Raw genomic sequence first — 22260 nt, 5'->3', positions numbered from 1 at the left:
TCATAATTTTTTTAATTTATGTATTATAATTGTGTATTATATTATAATTTATGATTATAATATAATAAATAAATATAATTATTATACCCGGGAGTTAATCCTAAGAATTACAGGCCCACAATATAAACAAAAATTTCTATGCAAAAAAAGTAGGATCACTTTTTGCATCAAAAAATTACAGAATTAGAACGCTAGGGGGGTTAATATTCAAAAAAATATTATTTTGTGTTTCAAACTTTATCTCATACTAATATATTATACTGTAAAACAAACTTTCATGAAAAACAATGTACCTCTTTTAGATATATAATGCTGGACAGAAATGAACCGCCCAGCAGGTTAGCAAATGTTTTCAACCCCTGGCTCCCAGCCTTGGAGAGCTTTATTAAATCAGGCCCAATGTGTGGACTGATTAGTGCTTCTTGACACTTGCTATTGCTAAAAAAAAAACAACCTTCCTTTTCAAAATGTCTTATTTATGTTGTAAAATTGCTTGCTTTACTGTAAAAAGACAGTGTAGTATTTGTGCTTTTTAAATTGCAAATAATGTAATTTTTTGATTGGCAGAAAAGAAAATCTTTTTTTCAAAGCAGCGAAGGAAAATAACGTAAAACTTCTGAAAAGACTAATTGGAGGGAATATGAATCCATCTTTAAAAGGTATGCTAGAAAAATTGGTTGTTTGTTTGTTTTGTGCTATTAAACAAGCTAGTCAGTTGTTCAACCATGCAGAATGACCCAACTTAGTTATTAAAATGCATTCTTGATTTATTCTTCACCTGGCTGACATCTCTAAACAGTTACAAACTAAAGTTTATCAAGTAGCACTGTGCAAATGTCATGAAGATATTGTACATCAGCAAAGTACAGATGTCTGATTACTTAAAGTGGAAGTAAACTCACCTTCTCTCAGTCTCTTGGTGGCACTAATCTCTTAGATGTCTTTAACAAACTCTTACGGGTTCAGGATCTTTGGAAAAGTCAGAATGCCTATTCATGTATGCATTTAACACATCTGCATCAGTGGTGCTTTGGGGTGCCATTGACATAAAATGCCAATGCAACATGCAATAATCCATGTAATGTTCAATTCTATTCCTGAAATGCTCTGTTCTTGTGAGGTCTGAATGGCCTCTACAGTCTGAATGGCCCTACAGTCGGTTTCAGGAAATGTGTTTTTCTCATTTACTAGTTATTCTTTGTGTTAGTGCCAGAGTTCTCTTTTGAGGGGTATTGTGTTGTGGCAAAGCAGCACACAACCATGAATGGGGCCTTACATTTCTGTAATGTGGCATTTGTCAAACTCGTATGAAAGTATCATAGGAAGGGTTATGAATTTACTGACCAAACTACAGCTGAAGCACCTTTAGCCTCCTATGACTAGAAACACCTGTATATTGAACATCATTTTTATGCTTACATGTGTTTTTGTAGAGGGGTCTTTGTAAAGCTGATCATAGATGCCACTCCAAACCTAACTGCCCTCCAGCATCTTTGTCAGGGGAACATGTCTGAACATGAATGACTGCCTTAGGCAATTGTGCCTGGGTCTATAGGAGGGGAGGCGAGTTGCAGATACCTACTGTGTTAGTTTTTCAGGGCAGAAGCAATCAATGTACTCTAACCGTGTCCCTATTCCCCCAAATGATCCTGAATATAACACAAAGGAAGCACCGCTCAGTATACACCAGAAGACATCTGAGATAGGTTTTATAAAAATCCAATTCTGCGATGCCATAAATAAAAAAAATGGACTCCTTTACTCTCCGATATAATACTGTGTATATATGTTTAGTGCCAACCCCTAATTTTGTCAAAACAACATGAAAAAGGAAAGAGTAAAGCAGGGGGTTCTTTCTTGGCAAACAACTTGTAATAAATTGGTAACATATTAATCTGTAATACATTGCATTCACATTTTTAGACAGAGAAAGTGTAATTAGATTTTTATTTATGGTAGAGGATCATTCTCCCCTGAAGGAGTGGATGCATTCACCTGTGCTATACAGAGTTCTCCAGTTCTTGTCCTATAGCCCAGTTTATAGACAGACAATATACAAGTCTTTCAATATACAAGTCGCGCTTGTCTTTTGCCAAGAAAGAAACCCCTGCCTTAGTCTTTCCTTTTTCATGATGTTTTAATACTGAGATGAATATTTTCAGTCTATAGCTTATTGTTTCCCACAATGAGAGCTTTGATTGATCTGTTCACAATACCTTGTCTGATATATATATACAAAAAATGACTAGGTGATTACAAATGCTATATCTAACATTATTCTTTTAGTTTATCTTTGTATACTTGTGTATATTGGACTTATTTTTTTGTGTGTTTTTATTATAGGTGCTATGGGGGAAAATGTGTTACATATTGCAGCACTGTATAACAATATGGAAGCACTATGTATGCTACTGGATGCGTTCCCCTTTCTAATTAACACACCCATTGAATGTGACATTTATAAAGGTATGGAAATACAGGATACCATTATTCTATTGTACAGAGAAGAAAACACAAATTAATCATACTGGCAGAATCCCACATTTTCAGAAAACTCTGTTACAGGAAAGCTACCTATCACATTTTTATTTTTAAGGGTGTAATGTAATAAAAGAGATTACCAAGCACATCTCATTCTCAGACTCGCCTACAAGCAGGACATTCACTTTCAGGTAGCCATTGGCATCAGATGCACTGCCAGTCATCATGGGCATAGCTGAACGCAACTGATTAAAATGTCACATTGTCAGATAATAAGGCCCAACTCACCCATTTTGAACCCCAATATCTTTGGAACAGAACCTAAAAATAATAAATGTATGCAGCAGACCCCAGCGGTTACAGGTTATCTAAATTCTTCCAATTGAGTGTGACTCAATGAATATTGTAATAATAAATAGTTTGTGAGCTGGCAGCAAAAACTGACCAGACAACATTTTCTAATTGATTGTGTGATTTATAGTGCAGGTAGCTACAGATATCACCTGCAAATCCTGTAAGTGTCCATATTTATTGGTTATCAACAACTCCTATTTGCTTTTATTTTTTACTCCTCAAAAGGCTACATAAAAGTAAAAACAATACAAATCACACATTACTGTCTAGAAATAAATCTACAATTGCTCACATTCTTATAGTAAATCACATTATTAAAAGAGCAATGGTTGGTTTATTAATCCATCTTATAATGATATAAATAGATGTTTTAGGGTACATTTACTGTTAAGTAGACAAAGTTATGCATTTTTATTCTTTAAAGGAAAATTCACTTAGATTATAAAAAATCAGAAGGTCAACTGACTTTAGCTATTCAAGTTATGTTTTATTGTAAAAAATTTATATATATATATATATATATATATTTATAATTAGTATTCCCTAGCATAATGTTATTTATTATCTCCTTGCATCTGATATGGGGTATTCTGTGCTAAGTGAAGGTTCTCTTGCAAAGGGATAAGAGGTCATTTTGAACTGATTTAATAAATTATTCCCATTGCCTTTGTGCCTTGGTAAAAAATAACCGTATTGTCTAATTGTCTAAATAGCTGTAGACAATCTAAATGTATGTATACTCACTAGTATTTATTATTCAGCATGGGGTAAGTCTCATTTTTGTGCTGTTGAAACTTGTGTTGTTTACTTGAGAATATTGCATCAACGCCACCTGTAGACTGTAAGAAGGCAATACAATTATTTGCAACTCACTGTTAACAATACGCTAATTAGACTGGACAATTTTTTTTTAAGAAATTGCAAATTATATGATAATATTATAAACTATTTGCTTCAATACCTTTCCCTTACGTGACTGTTGTTTTAACTCATTGAGTAGCTTACATGAAATAACTCACTAATTTACAAGTGATTATTAACATTTTTACGATTCACATGGGTTCAGGTTTAAACGTGATCCAGCCATTAGTTGTTGCCACCACCTTAGAAATACAGATAATGATTATATCTTAATAAAAAATTATTTCCATCAATTCTGAATAGCCCAATTCATTGCTTTTAATGCAACATTACCCTCAATTAACATCACATTATGTGGTTATACAGAATATAAGTGTTTCAAAGATTAATATGGTAATAAATGAAATAATGGAGATTAATAAATCTAGGTTTGGAGATAGACAATTATTTTACTAGTCTGATTAAGATATAATGTACCTGGCACATGAAAATTTTCATGGTAATGTTATGGTTTTTAATGGTGTGCTCATGACTGTTATCGTTTCTTGTACCCAGGGGAGACGGCTCTACACATTGCAATCGTGAATCAGAATACAGAGATGGTTAAAGAGCTGATTGACAGGAGGGCTGATATGTACAATACACGTGCTATGGGGACATTTTTTGCACCAAGTAAAAAAGGACATTATTATTATGGTATAGCAAATAAAAAAAGTAATGAAAGATTTAGTTGACACTGTAGTATAAGCACTTCAGATTGGTGCTAGTGGGCAACAATTAGACTCTTTATTTGCTACCTGATAGGCCCCCTAATGCCCAATAGCTCATTTATGATAAATGTATTGTGGTTTCCAGCTACTAAAAGCCTTTTGTATGATTATGTTCTTCTAAAGTACTTCATGTTTTCCTTTATGGCCACCAATCAGATTACATTGTACAGTGGATTCCTGCTACTGATTAGTGGCTAAGAAAAAGTAACCTTAGTACTTTCATACATGAGGGGCTATATGTACGCTCACGTTTATTAGGGTAACATCAAGCACACTGCAATTTGTTAAATAATTAGAAAACATTTTAATTTATTTAGATATATTTATTTATTTATAAGTGACCCCAAGTAAAGTGTTAACAATGTTTAAGCACAAATTGTTTTGGTCCACTGTTCTTTAGAGATCGGCATACTTATGCTTGGTTATAATAGATATAATTGATTTCAGCTCTCTCTACTACATTACAGACACCATGTTGTATACAAGCAATACATACTTTCTACCTGGCCATACTAAGGATAGGCTTAGGAAAAATGTTGCTTTCCACACTCAATAAAATCATGTCCGCTTCCTAAGTAAATTAAAATAATTATTAATAAAACTTGTTCAAACATATTCAGGTTATTATAGCCTGAAATGTTTACCTTTTCAATGAATGAAGTAGTTCTATGTTCCAAGCAGTAATATTATTGCATTGGGAAAGACTGCATAGTAATATTCAGAGGATGGACTCCAGCCACTATTGCTAATCTGAAACAGTAAGGTAGCACCTAGATATTCTACACATAAATATATGGTTGTGATCAAACAGCATACTACTTACATGAATAAATTGACCCAGTGCTTTCCAGTTTAGTATCAATTGAATGATCAGTAACTGAAATGCCAAGTTATTAAGATTAATCTAAACACTTGGGGGACCAAATTCATAATAAATTGAAGTTTACCATGCCATATATGCTACAGCTGTATTGGTTTTAATTTTTCAAGTTTGTATCAGCTGTTGATCTTGCCAGTAATAGACTGTATATTCTAGGGTGGCAACACTCATTTGATGTTCTGTTACTGGACAAGCAGCATGGTCAAAGTACCGATGTCAGTAGTTCAGGATAAAACTGCAAACTTCAGATGGAGGACATCAATTGCAGCTCTGTATTTCCTTCATGACACATTTGTTTAAAAAACTGTTCAAATTTTGATGAAGCAAATACAGCTAAGCCTATATGAATATTAATCCTGTACATTACATGTGTTCTTGTTGTAGGGGAATATGTGATTTCATTTGCTGCTTGTGTGGGTAATCCAGAAATCCTCCGTTTGTTAGTTGAAAAAGGAGCACCTTTAGATGCCCAAGACAGCCAAGGTGAACATTCACAAACAATTTTGTCATTGCTTTATTTAGTAAAGGTAAAGTTTAAAAAAAACATTATAATACATCATTTGATAACTCATTATCCATATGTTCTCCAAAAAGAGAAGCGTGACAAAAACAGACATTTAACACAGGGGGGTTAATTTATTAAAGCTCTCCAGGACTGTTATTTTGTCCCACCTTTTTTAGTGCTAGAACCAAGAATGAGATTTAAACCATTTAAAAGAGTTTGCTGCTCTTTTGACTGTGAGTAACATGTTTCCATTCATCTTGTTCTTCTTGTTTTAACTTTGTGTTGCCTTTGAACATAATTTTGTTCCCATCGAGAGCAGCCTATAGATTAATTTAATTAAAATCTTATTTCTTTTAAGGCAATACTGTATTCCATATTTTGGTTCTGCATCCAAATAAATCTATGGCCTGCAAGACTTATGATTTCCTGGAGTCTCTTATTTCAAAAGAACAAGTTTGTCGTTTAGAAAGTATTACAAACAAAAATGGATTAACTCCCTTAAAACTGGCAGCACAAGAAGGAGATGTTTTGGTAAGATTGTACCTACATATGTTTAAAAGAGGGGTATAGATCTATATTGTTCAATGTCCAAGTGACTATGACAAGCATCTCAACTTTGTCTAATAGAAAATAGGAACATCTTTTAGTGCAAACTATATAGGCCAAGGACACATCCTTAGGCTAAATTGACATGTATGCTAATCAGGTATTTCCCGGATGGCTGACAGTCTGCCAACTGCTAAAACACACACGAGGGATGCTTAAAAGTTTAGCTATAGTCTTTTAAATTGATTTTAAACATACTGTATGTGTAATGAGTTGTTTCAAATGTAGGGACGTTGCAGAAAATACCAGGTGAAAAACACTTGTGGATCCTAATAACAAAGTTCACTTTCATAGCGCATAGACATATAACAGGAATGGGACATATTTGGGTACAATAATGTACATTGATATTTATGGTTTAACCTACTAAGCAGATATGTCCCACTCATTAGGTGACATATGTTCCTATAAAGAATGCTGTCTAGCATAGTTCCATTATTTCAAGTATGACACTCTCATAGAGACCACTGTTACTAATAACATATGTTGGACCGTCACAGACATTGTGCAGCTCAGAATTAAGAAAATAAAGTTATCTTACCAAATAAGACTAAAACATTGAATAGTGTTAAAAGTAAATATATAAAAGTCATTACAAAGCCTTTTTTAGTTTAGGAAATTCTGTATATAAATAACATTTTTCAAAGTTAGCATTTTGTTTCTGATTGTTCTCAGCAGCATTGCCTAAAAGGCATGCATTGATAGATTTGCATTGTAAGACGTGTTGCATTTCAACAATTCAGGTGAACTGAATGGGAAAAAAAACACATAGACCAATGTAATACATAATTGCAGAACTTTTTCCAACAAATATGAATACACTGACCCTGCGTTATGAAAGCTCTCCAAGGCTGGAGAGAATACACTTTCATCAGTGAAGCTGGATGTACCAGCAAACCTGGAATGGATCTGCTCCAGGATTCAAAACAATTGCTAGCAAATAGCAAAATATTTTTAAAAATCCATTTAATGTTTTCTGGATCATCCAGTTTACTTTTGAAAGTGTATTCTGTCCAGCCTTGGAGAGCTTTCATGAATCAGGGCCACTGTGGTTATCTTCCTCTAGGAAAACCCTACACAGTCCAGTAGTCATCCTGTCTTTGCAGAATTTACTTGAATTTGAGCACTTCAATTATAACTCTAAACTTGTTTTAGCAGAATTTAACTTTTTTAACAGAAGAATAATTGAAGAGGCAATAGGAATATAATACTTAATTTACAAATGTAATATGCAGGATCGTTTTCATTTTTCTCTGTACAAAAAACATTAATTAAATCATTCACTTTCACTAATTGCTTTCCCAGGTAGAAGCAACTCCCCCTCAGTTAATCTTAATAGAAATCTAAAGACTTTTTGTTCTTGTTCTATGTAATTTTAAATCTTTTATTATACAAGGTCATTTTCCAACAAATAGATTGGACATTTTTTAAAATTGCAGTACAGTAGTAATGAATAATGATGTTCTTCACAGATGTTTAATTATTTCATGGAGAAGAAAAAACTTGTATGCTGGTCTTTTGGACCCCTAAAGTCCACATTGTATGATTTAACCGGAATCGACTCATGGAATGACAAGTTGTCAGTCATTGATATTATATGTACCTGTAACAACAATGCTGTAAGTACCTTGTATTTCAACAAAACCACAAACTGCATTTTCTTTGTATAATTGCAAAAAAAAGAAAAGCAAATAAGCTCTGAAATTGTAAAAGATAATTAACGCCATCTGGAGTGCTACTGGGAAAGTAACTGCATTCTAATTATAATGTACAGTACATATTCCAGTTAACAGCCTTGGTATAGTTGGTCTATTCCTGCATAGTGCAATCCCATAGACCAAAGTAGTCAAGTCTTTTTAGCTAGGATAGGTCAGTGTAAGTATAAGTAAATGTATAAGTTTATTAAGCGTTAAATTATCTTTATCCATCCAAAAAATCTTTTAGGTTAAATGTACTACTTACACCATTACACCTAAATATTAGCAAACGTATCTGCAGCAGTTAGCAGAAGATGAACAGATGAATATCTCCCAACTGTCCCTGATTTGGAAGCACTGTCTATCTTTCAGATCTAAATGCCCCTGTACCTAATTCCTTTTCTGTTGCCTCCCTTTTTGGTTGGGTATATGCACATTGAACTGTTTAACTATTAAAAAAAAGTTATATTGTTATATGCAGTCTCTAAATTATTCAATAATATACAATATGCTAGTTTTGTTATTTTAAAAAGTTAACATTAGGGCACCAAATTGTATAAAAGCACACCTGGTTTAACCAGTAATTTTTTGAAAATTAATTTTTAATAGTCTGAAAAATGAAGGGAGTGGCAGGGGTATGTCATGTTTTCTACATACTAAGTTTCCTATGTTCAAACGTTGGGAGGTATGCAGATGCCTTAAGCAAGACAGGGGCTTTTCCATAATCTATATAATTCCTTCATTATCCAGAGTGTTCCAGGAAAGTTTTATTGCAGCAGTACATTCTGTCTCACTGATCCCAGGTAGAGTGAGTAAGCATACATGAAGCTATACTTACATAGCTTGCATTAGAAATGCTCAGAACAGTAAAATTGAAGCTTGGATTAAATGGGGTCAGATTGATCAAGGAAAATACCAGTTCCAAGTCGAAATTTGGTATTTTTTTAGGTTTTATCTCTTTCAATGACAGTAATATTAGGCCAAAGACAATCTGACAAAATGACAGCTGTTATAGTCTGGCAGCCTACTGGACCTGTCAATGACTTTCAAGGACAGATATAGTAATGTAGGATCATAGCTCCAATTGCTCATATTCTGAGTTCTGATTTGATTCAAACCATCCCTGATAGGAACTCTGACCACCACTAGCTAGAATTAACAAGAAGTATGACGTTACAGGAAATATTAGTGTTATAGTAGGTTAAGCTGGTACATCTTTCTCAACCCTAAGAGCTCTTCACCAAAACCTTCACCTAAAAACATATGTAACAGCTTTCCTTTTTTTTCCAGCATCCCCTATGCCCCATCCATATAAAAGCTGTTAGGAGGAGTAGGGCAATAATACATTTTTGTGGACTGGAGGAAATAGGGGGTTGTGGCTTCTATCCAACAACTGAACATTAGCTGCAGCGTGGAAAGTGGGAGATAAATGGCTTCCTTGCTGTGCCGTTCATGGTGCCATTTTGTTTCTTGTACTTCCTAAAAATTGCTATATAAGCAGGCAGACTGGCTGTGTCAGCTGTTTCTGGTACTTGGCACCAATACACAGAAGTCACTGTGCTCACTAAAGAGTTATGTTGCATTTCAATTATGTGCTTTTATATATTCTAATTGTCAGAAGCACATTTAGAAAAGCATTGTTGATGCTGGAAAATCTGTGCTATTAAATCTGTTCGGAGAACAATGGAAAAGACTATAGGACTTTTTTGTTTTATATCCTCTTGATAATATAATTCATCCTCGCAAAAGAAAGTGCTAATTATATCTCTCGGACTGACACTGTGTTCAAAGAGTATCCCAAATCTACTTTTGTTACTGTTTAAAGGAAACCTAGGCCCAACCTACAAAATCTTCTTTTACATATTCCTAACAAGTAGTAAACAGACTTGGGGAATAAAGCCTAAGTTCAATTTAATGAAATGAATGGTAGAGTACATTTTTAATGGCTTGTTTATCTTAAATTACAGACTATATCATTTAGCTGTACCAGATTTTTCCTATAAGTTGGTAGAAAGCTGGTAGAAAGTGACCTTTGAAAGGATGATTATCCTTTAAGGTGCTAGAATGTATATGGCAGGATTTCCTTATATAAGATTACAGAAGGATGGGTTAAATCAGAAGGGATATCTTTCCTAAAGGTGGTAAAAGGTGGCCTTAGACTGACAGGCATTTCCTACATGGTGATAGAAGGTGGCCTTAGAAAGGCAGATATTTATTATGAGATGGTAGAAGGTAGACTTAAAGTATACTGGCAAATTTTCACTAACAGAATTGGAGAAAGTGAAATGTTACCTAACAAATGATTACTTTAGGAAACAATGGGTACAACTGCCCATTAGCAGAATGTTGGAAACTGCTTATTGTTATGCTGGCATTAATCCCTTCTTTTTCCATGAAGCACTACCAATAGAACCAAATGGTACAGAGTTAGGCATGGCATTGGTGGCTTTTCACATTTTGTTGTATATTACCACCTATCCTAAATATTGTGTTGTGTTTAGCTGGTCTAAGTGCAAACCTATAATGAGTACAATTGCTAATAGAATGTAATCCCTTGAGTTATATGTTCAATTAGTTTTCAGGCAACAAGGTTAATTCAGGATTTAAAGGTTCATGTTTTCAGTGCGACTAAACTTGTTCTGTCTAAATGAAAAGAACACCAAACACATTAAAAGAGTCATCACAATATTCACCACTCTTTAAGTACTAACCTGTTACTTTGTGTTTGTTCTCACAACTTTAGGCGTTAAATCTCTTAGCAATAACCCCCTTAAAGGAACTGCTACAATACAAATGGTCGACCTTTGGATATAAATACTTTCTGCTGTGCACTTCCCTGTACATTTTGTACACTATAATCTTGACTTTATGCTGCTTGTATCGGCCTCTAATGGAAGAGACTGCCGATGGAGGAAAAAGAAGGATCATCACAAGACCATTTTATGTAAGTGTTCTAGGTGCTTTTCATTTCATTACAGCAATTCGTCCTCATTGCAGAATGTCTTGAGACAGCACAATACAGTAATGCACACATACATCTGTCTTTTACTGTATAACCCCGGTGCTAATAAAAAGCTGCCAGGCATTTCTGCTCAAATTAAAACTGTATCTCCTAAACCATAAATTGTTCAGCAATGTATTGCTTGTTCAGGCTATGGATACACCATTCTTATCAAAGAGATCAACTAAATGCAGGACATGTTTCCTGAAATAAATAAAAAATGTTTTAAAGATACTAAATGATAAAACTACTAAATAAAATAAAAGACCACATTTCTTTATTATGCGGGATGTCTATTGTAAACCAAAATGAACAATCTTTTAAATAAAAACCAAAAGGAATGATTTATGCAATCTGGAGCAAAAGAAAAAAACTGAGCAAAACATAGGCTGTTCATATAATATACTAATATTATGTGTTCATATATGGTTTTATATATATGTATTTATATTATATGGTAGTATTCAGCTTCTAAATTTGAATGGATAAACCTGATTAGCTTGTAGTAGTTAGTTACATTCAACTGGACTTATTAAAGACTTATTATTTTTTCCTCAGTCATTCAAATGGCATCATTGGTTTAATGTGTGCTGGAACTAGTAACTGTTAATAACCACACAATTAACTCACATAAAAGTGTATGTGAAGGCAAAGGTTTACTTTAGAGGAGGAAAGGGTTAAATACAGTATAGTTTTGCAGTCTGTACCCCACTAGGGAGCTTTTCCTTAATTTCTTGTTCTAAAGATGGAAAGGAAAATGAAAAGAAATCTCTTTTCACAAAGAGAACAAAGTTTTTATTCCAGGGAGTTGTTTGAAGAGGGTGTTCTCTATATTTCTTTTCACTTTTTTAGTGACAATGTACACCAGTACAAATAAAGGGTGGTGGTAGATATTCGCATATCAATAATATAAAAATAAAAATTATAGCAAGCTGGAAATCCAGGTTAACCCAAAGACTTAGATGTTTTCCTGTAGTAAACTGGATAAGAATCCCAGTCTTTATAACCACCAAGCAAGCCCTTTACTATCAAACATTCGTACGAAGGAACAAAGATGCATATAGTCATGAGATAAAGCCATACAGGTAGTCCCCGAGTTAAGGACATCCGACATACTGATGACTCCTAGATACAAATGGGGGCTTCCCTGCTTGCTTGTGTGCAGGACAAAGGCTTGATGTGGGGAGGAGGCCGGTTTGCATGACTTGCAGAAGAAATCTTTTGGTTGTAACTCTTCGTTTACCAAGACAAACTCTGCAGTTGTTTCTTTCTGCATATCAAAGCATAGCTTGCTCCAGAAGTTAATTAACATCTAGACCCCATAAGGTTTTTTTTTTTGCTTTGTTTGTAATTAACTCACACTGAGGATTTTATACGGTAACTGACACCACGCTGCCTATGTTGAGACAAACATCTGTCCAAATTGCATTTAATAAAAAATGTACCTGTTCCGACTTACACACAAATTCAGCTTAGGAACAAACCTACAGGCCCTACCTTGTATGTAACTCAGGACTCCCTGTATTTCAATAATGCCTATGGGGTCTATGGGGTAATTTTAAATCTAGAAATTCAGTTAGATGTAACTCTGTGAATGCAGGACTGATCGCTTTTAATGAAGATTTGTTTGAGCTATCATGGTAGAACAAGAGGGCTTAAAAATAGAATACAGGATACATGTGCCTTTCAGTTTTAAACCAATACAGTTGTTCTTTGTTACAAGCTTTGGTAAAGAGCCAACTGAAGGACAAATGAATCCATCTTGGCTTAGAAAAAAGAACTTGTACAACAGTCTGCTAGTTAGATAATGTACCTATTTTTTGCATGGGTAAGTATAACCCTAAAGTTACAAATTTTTTGTGGTCATTCTAAAGTAAAATCCCATGCTTTGGGAATCCAATGTGGAAGCCAATAGTATATGGAACATTCAGTATAGCTGATGGTTTAGGTTTATTATTGTCAATGCCCATTAGAGATAGGAAGTTAAGAGATGTTTCTATTTCTCCAAATTGAAATGTAAAATAAAAAAAAAAGTTTCCCATAGCTGTTTTGGTGATTTTTCATCTCTGTTTCTGTCCTGCTGACAATGCCTTTGCCTTAAATACACTTTAAATAAAAACTATTGGTGTTTTCTCACTTTCCCTTAAAAGATAAACTTACAGATTCATGCTTCCTCACTGCCTCAATATTCAGTGTTGAATGATGTCAGGGCTTATGCTAGAGTTTAATGTTACTGCCATCCCATATAATATAGTTTGGGCCTGGTCACATGGGGAGGTCACATGGGGAGGTCACATACTCCGCCATACTTGGGAGCCTGGCCAACCTTGGAGCAACAGAAGGGCTGAGACAGAGCAGGAAGGCAGAGAGGAACTTTGACTGTGATCTTATTTTGCATACGTTGCAGTCCTAAGGAAGAACCCCCCATGCACTCTTTGTCTTGTAATAGATCCATCTGGCAGTGGCAGTCTTTCCTCCTACTGTGATCTGAATAGATATACTTGATGCATACATAGGTTACAGAAACCACAGACGATAGAAACAATGTATATTTAATAAATAAGACATTACTGATATACTGATATTGTTTTAAATTGTTTAGGATTCTTACAAAACTAAGTGTGATTTTGTTCGCTTATCTGGAGAAATAATTGTGATCCTGGGAGGCATCATAATTCTTGGAATTGAGGTATGTACTATATGTTTTTGATGGTTACTGTATAACACAGTACGAGGTACTGTGATAAAATGTGTTTTAGAAATCTGTTTAAAAGTCTAAACTGACAAATTGCTTAAAATCTTTGATACCACTTTGATGACTTACTATAATTTCTTAAAAAGCTTCATGGTGCACAATTTGTGCTCATTTTGTTCGACTCTCTTGACATTTGGATGGCAATACTTTCTAGCATACAAATGGTTTTAGATTTATCAAGGTGTGATCTTTAACGATCCTTTCCAATGACAAAAGACTGAACAAGCATTGTACATTCAGTGCTGTTCTGCTCTATGGAGAGGAAGGGGGAGAATGATGGAGTGGCACCCCACTGCACTCTCTCCCTGTCACTTGTATTACGATCGTTCGTCGTTCATCATTCGTGGATCTGCCTGGATAGATGGATTAACAACGTCGGACGAGCAATATACACATGCAAGATTCTCATCCGATACTAGCCCCGTGGCAATTATTGGACGAGAATCATCTGACATGTGTAAGTAGCCTAAGACTACTGAAACCAAAAGATTAGCTTTATATCCATGCAATCAACATTTTTTTAATGAGTTCATCAAAGGCAGCGTCCATCATGTCGCAGTTGCGGTACACTTAAAATATGTCGGCTGCCAGTCCTAACCTTTGCTTCTGAAAATGCTTGTTGCCTGTCTGTCATAAAATGGCCACTATCATATGTATGTGTATGTGTTGCAGTAATAATCACTGTACTGTAACAAACCGAACAGGTGTAAAGGGGCCCATAATTGTGTTTTTTGAATCTCTGGCTAGAAACAAATATTCACCTTAGACAACCCTCCAAGTTTGGAAATAGGTCAAGAGCTTAAAAATAAATAAATAAAAAATCATTGCAAACATCTGGCACAGCAACATATATTACTTCCAAATCTAGGTCCTTCATGTCTCACTCAACAATCTCCAGTTAAAACTGATTTTAAAGTGTATCTAAACCCGAAAACAAATAATAATGCATAATGTAGTGGCTTCTTTTCCCTAAACTTTCCTCTATCTTAAAGTGGCAATGCGTATTGTACTGCAATTATGGAGAAGCAGTGTAGACGTCCTATATGATTCTGAGAAGTCTCTTATAATTCCTGCAACTTAAAGAGGGGATTTTACAAAAGGAAGCTGAGAAGGACAGAATCAGAGAAGACACTTTTAAAGCAGAGGCACTTGGCCTGATTTATTAAATCTCCCTAAGACTGGAAAAGGTAGATTTGGGAGAACCTGGGTGATCCAGCAAGTGTGGAATGGGTGTCCTAAAACCATTTATTAGTTGGCAAATGTTTTCAGTCCTGGACACTAGATCCATTCAAGGTATACTGATTTACCCAGGTCCCCTATAATCGTTTTTCTTCTCCAGTCTTGGAGAGCTTTAAAAAAGCAGGCCCATTGTGTTGTTAGTTAACTTCAGGAGATCAACAGAAACATTGAACATACATAACAAAACACAATTAATAGTTTATTTAACTGGACAAATGGAACAAATGCAAGAAGTTATTTGTTAGAGTAATATGTCATGATGGAAGCTGGGCATATTATGTATTGCATTGTGTATATAAGTTATATCTATAATTTATCCTATCCTTACCATATCCATAAAGTAATGGAAACAATAATCTGTAGCTAATATGTACTAAACTAGGTAATATATTCCCTAATTGCATCAACTTCAACATCATTTCTTCACTATGCATATTACAGAGTCACCTAGACATCAATGTATCCTGCAATGGTGTAAGCAATGTAAAGTGAATCAGGTTATTTGCACTGTATGTAAACAATAACAATTAAATATAATGATAATATAATATAAATGATAATATTTTGCCACTATGACAATGCAGATATTTTGTGACAGTAAAGGAATAATACTAAGGGTACAGATGGAAATAGCATTTTTGTACTTGTTATAATCTGCTGGTGGACCTATACATACTAATTAAGTTTTGGTTCAGTGAAGGGCGCTGTGGCTAATATAGTAAATCTGGATACGTTTGTAATTATAAGGTAATGTTACAATTAGCCTGACATTAAAACACAGGCCTTTAGGATGAATTCCTGCAATAACTAGTAAATGAGCCATGGCATGTTTGAAGTACTAATAATTGAAGTTCTTGGGTTTTTTGTTGTTTTTTTTTATGTCATGTATGTGCATTATTTTTTATTTTTGTGCGTCACATTTCAGGTTGTTCAGCTGATCAGGAAAGGACCAAAGCGCTTCTTTGGAAACACAGTGAGAGGAGGACCATTTCATATTATCATGTAAGTCATCATTGTCATATGTATAAATAATAATGGCAGATGCAGTAAGTAAACTCAAGTTAGAAGTAGAATTATTACTGTTTAAAATACAATAATGCGGGCGTCATATCTAAAATAATATATAAATAAAAAAAATTCTAACTTCTAATTTCTAAATACTTGGTGATCCTCTGGGTGAACCTCCCCTTCCTCTCACAGGTTGAAAAGCCTGTAGTGAATTTACTGTAGTGTTGTCACCCAGCTCAGCATGTATTTGCATGTTTTACAGTGATGTGCCATTTGTCACTGCTGATAACTCTACCACTCAATGCCCACCACACTGCCTCCATTCACAAGGAGCCTCTTTTAGGAAAAGTATAGTTCAGTGGATGCTCTGCATCTAGAGAAGGAGCCCAAGAGAACCTTTTTCACTCCCTTGTCCTAGCATCAACAATGCTTTGTTGTTGGGAGAAGGGTCATATTGAGCTTAAGAAAAAGTTCTGCCTGCAGATAGATCTCCAAGGCTGGAGAGGATGCACTTTCATCAGTGAAGCTGGGTGATCCAGTAAACCTGGAATTGATTTCTTAAAAGTTATTTGTTAGTAAATGTTTTAAATCTTGGACCTGATCCAGGTAAATTATATCTTATTCCTCAAAGAACAATCAATGGTCATTTCCTAAAGTGGAACTCTAAGCAAATAATACTCAGTTGAAATACATCATCAGTGATCCCCTGTAGAGAAGTGGCACTTGCAAGGGGCCTGGACTTCAGAATATTTAGACTCAGTACAGTTTATTAGAGAGGGTTTGAAGAAAGGGCTGGGATAATTGTAGATTTTGTCTGGAGATGGGCTTTAAAGAAAGGATTTAACACCCAAAGTTTCACTTTAAACAGTTTTGCCTCTCAGTACTACCAAATGAGACACTTATTTCCTGATTCAACAATGCAATTGTATCTTCTTTGGGTTCAACCCAAGTAAGCATTATTCATCGAGCAGTGTGCTGATCACAGAAACACTGACAATTCATAAATGACTCAACAATTACAAATATTTTGTTAGGTAAACTATTAAATATACAGTATATGTTTTTAGACTGTGCGATTATCTATTTTCTTCACTTTAACTGAGTTTTTCACCTTCTTGTCAGGTGTTCTACTTTTTCTTAGAATTGTAGCTTTAGAGAAGCCTAGAGAATGGCCAGATCTCAGCAGTCAGGCAGATGGATGAGGGCACAAAATAATTTTATACTTTGCAGAGAAAGCATTTTTCTCTGATATGTTTCTGATGGATTTAGTCATTTCAGGTTAAATGGGTCTTTAACGGTTTTATTGTACCCAATGGAAAGTGCACTTTGTGCACAAAGGTTGGCATCTTGTCTATTTCACTCATCATAAGCATTGATTATTAGACTAACCTGCTAGGTGAAAATGTTCTAGTTCAGGAAGGTTAGTATATTCTGTTCCCCATACACTGTCTGGATTTGGGTCCCTGTTCACAATATTATATACCTGTATTGCAGAATTTGTTGTTGCTGTACTTCTTTTTACTTGTGCTTCTGGTGCATGGCAATTTTTCTTCATTTATTTTGTAGGTTCCTTTATGCCTGTTTCATTATAGCTGTAATAACAATGAGACTATTGCACAATGAAGGGGAGACAATCGTGATGTCATTGGCACTAATAAGCGGATGGTGTAATGTAATATATTTTGCCCGTGGATTCAAATTACTTGGACCCTTGTGTATAATGATTCAAAAGGTAAGAAACTTTCTTTAGCCAACAGAGGAAAGTCATCATGGTCAAATACATTATAAATATATATATTTTATGTTTTTTGCAAACTACTGGGACTTCCAAACCTGTTCTTTCATTAGGGGACATTCATACAAAAGACGCAGCTTTGGGGAAGTGATAGCTGTAGTTCATGATGACAACATGATATAGTCACCCGACAATATTGCTCTGCAAACTTGTCTTCCTGTCTGACATTTTCAAATGAAGTCAGATGGATGAATTTTTAATAGGAATTACAAAGTTCAGATTTTTTACACACTTTTAGGACATAGAACACACTTCTCATATTGTCCTTACTTCAATTTCACACTTCATGCTATAGAGCAAAAATTTTAAAATCATGTAAGGATAAAGGTTAAAGCAAAAACCCAGGTATTAGGAAAAACAGCCTTGTCTAGCACTTAAAAAAAGAAAAATAACTAAAAAAATAAAGCAACTCCTGGTGCAACACTCATTTTCTAAGCCAGTGTTGGTCTGCCCAGGAACTACTCTTCTCCAATTTGACTCCTCTTCTTTCTGGGTTGAGTGATATCTAGTATCAGCCAACCAACTTTTTGTGGGTCCAGGCTCTCAGTGACACATCACATAGAAGAGTGTCATGACAGAGGCCTAGAGTAAATGCTGTTCTGTGCTGAACTGAGGGTTGTTCATGGCCTTCAACAGAGATGAAGAACCCATAGATTCTTTGACACAGTGAAAAAAAATGGTTGTCACACATACTGGACTTCAAACATGTCTCCCCTAGTTCATCTCTATTAAATTGTGACTTGAGAAGAAACTTTTTTTTAAGCTCACGGAATATGGACATTTTCTTTTATTTTTGTCTGTGCTAAAAATATTAACCTGAAAAGTTATGTACAGATGCAGCCACAACATCTAAGGGCTCGTTTCCACTATGGTTGCGTGTTGAGTCTTCCAAAATTCAATTCCCATTAGTCCCAAAACTGTTTTTATTAGTTGCTTTGGCTAGCTCAATGCACCACATGCATTTGCTGAGTGTTGCTGCACCTTGCACAATAATGTAAGGTGTGTTTGGGGTACCATATTATTATTAATATTAATAAACAGGATTTATATAGCGCCAACATAATATACAGCTCTGTACAATTAAATAGGGGGTGCAAATGTCAGACGAATACAGACAGTGACACGTTTGGCAACCCAGCGCACCAACATATGTTATGTACACATGAAAATGCACACAACACACTAGTGTGAATAAACACCACGGACTGGTAAACTGCAGTAAATAATTTTTTTATTCAGAAATATTTAAAAAATAACTTTGTAAGTAAAGATGAGGTCTCACACTAAGGAATCGAAATCACATTTTATAACAAAAGTAGTCTAGTTCACCCACAAATCATATTAAATGGCTGTTCTCCTTTATGTGAAGGCATACCAGACATGAACATTCCCATTTATCTTGTAGATGATAATGGATGACCTCATGAGATTCTGCGTGATCCTGTTTACCGTTCTCATTGGATTTGCAGCAGGTACAAAATTGTATTCTTGCCCAGACTTGTTTCTCAATTGGATGGCAATTAGCTATCTCAGGATGACAAGCAAAGTAATAGTAGTTGTAATAGCAGCTATTTAAATGTAATGTATGTGTTGAGTTTAAAGGTAATGGTATTTATTACAGACAGGTTTTAATTATACACATCAGGCTGATGTGTTAAAATGTTATGTTTTGTATATTAAATGTAAATCGACCAGACTTGTCCAACTTTGGATATCCGATTTTCATGAATCCCACCAGGGACACTACCTATAAACAGGTACTGCTAGGTTAACGAGTGTAGAGTTACTTTATAGAGTATGGAAGAGTTATAGGTTTTGTCAGAATTTTTGCTGTGTATCTATATGGGAGAATTTATACACTTCTTGTAATGGTCAAAGGAAAGGGATAGAAAGTCTCTCTACAGGAGACAGAAAAACAAAATGCCTAATTGTCATCATAAAAGAGAAAAATGTAAATAATGCTTTTTGTAAACTTCAAAATGTCAGCAGTACATAAAGTAATAATAAATACTTGTCCAAATATTAGTGGTCTTCTTGTTGGAAAATATAAAAAAGGACAATGTATATTTTGTTTTCCAGCTATGAATGTCCACTTTCAAGCCCTGAATGTTACTTTGTTTCCAGAATTCAGAGATTTCCCCATCACTCTCTTTACTTTATTGCAATTAATGATGGGTTTGGACAGTTTACCGGTCCCACCAAACTTAGCAATGCCAAAGATCATCAGCACTCTCTACCTGGTTTACATGTTTTTTGCCTTTGTTTTGCTTCTGAACCTTTTAATTGCACTGATGACGGACACTCACTTTCGTGTTGTCAGTGAGCGCACTAGATTATGGCATGCACAGGTAAGCATTTTATCGAAACTAATAATGTAAACCTTTCCCTTAATGTATCTTTTCAACATTTGTGCATCCAAAATTAAAAGACAGGTGCATGTACCTAAGGCTCTCTGCTATTGTTGGATAAATTAGGGTTTTCCCCTAATGTAAAAAATATTAAATTAAATTATGGTAGAATCAGGATTTACAACTATAGTGACACATATTACATTAATATGTCACTACATACTGTGAATTTAATAAATAGATTTACCACTCTCAAGCAAAATTTTTGTAGGAACAAGTAGATTTTTTTTGTAGGCATATATTGAACTTGATTGTCCTCAGCATCATCAGCCAGTTAAAACTTAGCCAATGACAGGTAGTGTGCGGCTTGTTGCATAAAGCTGGCAGACTATGAAAGGTGCAGTGTACGACTCTAACCAGAGGCCAATGACATGTACAATGTCTATCCTCAGAGTGAATCCACTCAGCTGATGATAACCAGTATAGTACTGCTTTAATGCTAAAAAAATAAAATTCTGTAGGCATGAAATTGAATGACGAATGTTCAGGTCCAACTTGATGCAGACCCAAAGCCTAACACCAAGCCTAAGTATCACACAAATGAATATTAAAATACAGACTTTTCTATATTATTGAACATAATACAGAATCATGGTTTTTACAGAATGTATTTCCTTCAAGATGCCAAGCAAAAAGGACATTTATTAGGGAAATTTACAGTATGTTTTTATGTGTTATCTTCCTTCTTGTAGGTTGCAGCTACAACAGTCATGTTAGAAAGGATTGTCCCTAGTAGTCTATGGCCAAGAACTGGGATACCTGGAGAAATCATAGGCCTGGAGCCAGGAAAGTGGTATTTTAGGTAACAGAACACCTTCTCTAAATCTATATTTAGATATACATTATAAAAACATTTTTTAAACACTCCATTGTAAATTTAACATAACCTCTATATATAAAACAGAGAATCAGATAATCCCTCACTGATTCCATGTGTTTCAATGGGACTAACTGAGTCCCACAAGGGAATGTTTTGGGTGACTGTCAGATTCCACGTTTCCTCCCAGTTATGAATTCAGCCAATCTCCACCGAGTTGTCTTCTTGATAGTGACAATATTGGACCAAGTCTGTGCAATATATGTTGACAAGGCTACGTGTAGTACTTAGCAGGGAAGCCCGTAACGGGAATAACAAAACTAGTACTAGAGTTATTTTTTTTTTTAATGAAAGCTACATATGTACAACTTTTAAAATGTTATTTACCCACATGTATGAGATTTTAAAAAGTAGGTTAGGATTTTTTTAAATTTAGCAAAACAAACCTAAGAAAGTTATTGCCACCACACACTGGAAATTTATTGAAACTACAACAGCTCCACTTTGGTTCCATCACCCCCTTGGTGTTTATAGAAAATTGGCAAACTGACAAAGATAAGGGGGTCTATTTTTTAAAGCACCAAATATGATTTTCATCATTCTCCAATGGTGAATCAATCACGGTCATTTAGCACTTGGTAAATTTACCCTGTATAGAATGTTTGCAAATGTCACATTCAATGCTTTATTAATTGACCCCGAAGAGTTAATGCTGTAATACTTAAGTATGAAAACTGGAACAAAGTGGGGCTTCCTGACCATAGAAACTATAGTTTTCTCCAGTCTGTTACTTTTTTCTCAGAAAGGCTTTAAATAGTTAAATATACCCTCATTCTGATACACCAGAAAGTCATGGTTGCATGGGGAGATGACTCACTAGCTTATATAATGTTCTATTTTTGACAAATCACTTGAACAAATAGGTCCATGCTTTGCAATCAGACCATTATTTGTAAAGCTACTCCTAATTTGGAGAATTATTACTTTTCCCTTTCCCTGGTCATTACTTTGCTTTATTTAATCTAATCTTTGCTTGCTTTTTTCTTAATAAGGCTCTGCAAAGTTCACACTCCTGTATCTTGA

The 22260-nt window shown here is 34.9% G+C and overlaps 1 protein-coding gene across 1 annotated transcript in view; it reads left to right on the top strand.

Moving 5' to 3' along the window:
* The window catches only part of LOC140328456 (transient receptor potential cation channel subfamily V member 5-like), a 25268-nt gene extending 4065 nt beyond the window's left edge, over nucleotides 1-21203 (top strand). The window contains exons 2-14 of the mRNA XM_072408058.1: nucleotides 568-659; nucleotides 2344-2466; nucleotides 4252-4392; nucleotides 5731-5829; nucleotides 6210-6382; nucleotides 7930-8073; nucleotides 10898-11098; nucleotides 13758-13844; nucleotides 16075-16151; nucleotides 17724-17889; nucleotides 19358-19424; nucleotides 20032-20300; nucleotides 21053-21203. Of these exons, the coding sequence (XP_072264159.1) occupies nucleotides 568-659; nucleotides 2344-2466; nucleotides 4252-4392; nucleotides 5731-5829; nucleotides 6210-6382; nucleotides 7930-8073; nucleotides 10898-11098; nucleotides 13758-13844; nucleotides 16075-16151; nucleotides 17724-17889; nucleotides 19358-19424; nucleotides 20032-20300; nucleotides 21053-21166 (1753 nt within the window). The 3' untranslated portion in view covers nucleotides 21167-21203. The remainder of the gene's footprint in view (nucleotides 1-567; nucleotides 660-2343; nucleotides 2467-4251; nucleotides 4393-5730; nucleotides 5830-6209; nucleotides 6383-7929; nucleotides 8074-10897; nucleotides 11099-13757; nucleotides 13845-16074; nucleotides 16152-17723; nucleotides 17890-19357; nucleotides 19425-20031; nucleotides 20301-21052) is intronic.
* The last annotated feature ends 1057 nt before the right edge of the window (nucleotides 21204-22260 follow it).

Source organism: Pyxicephalus adspersus, chromosome 4, assembly GCF_032062135.1.
Source record: "Pyxicephalus adspersus chromosome 4, UCB_Pads_2.0, whole genome shotgun sequence".
Taxonomy (NCBI): domain Eukaryota; kingdom Metazoa; phylum Chordata; class Amphibia; order Anura; family Pyxicephalidae; genus Pyxicephalus; species Pyxicephalus adspersus.
Note: the sequence above shows the minus strand (reverse complement) of the source record. Positions and strands in the feature narration are given on the sequence as shown.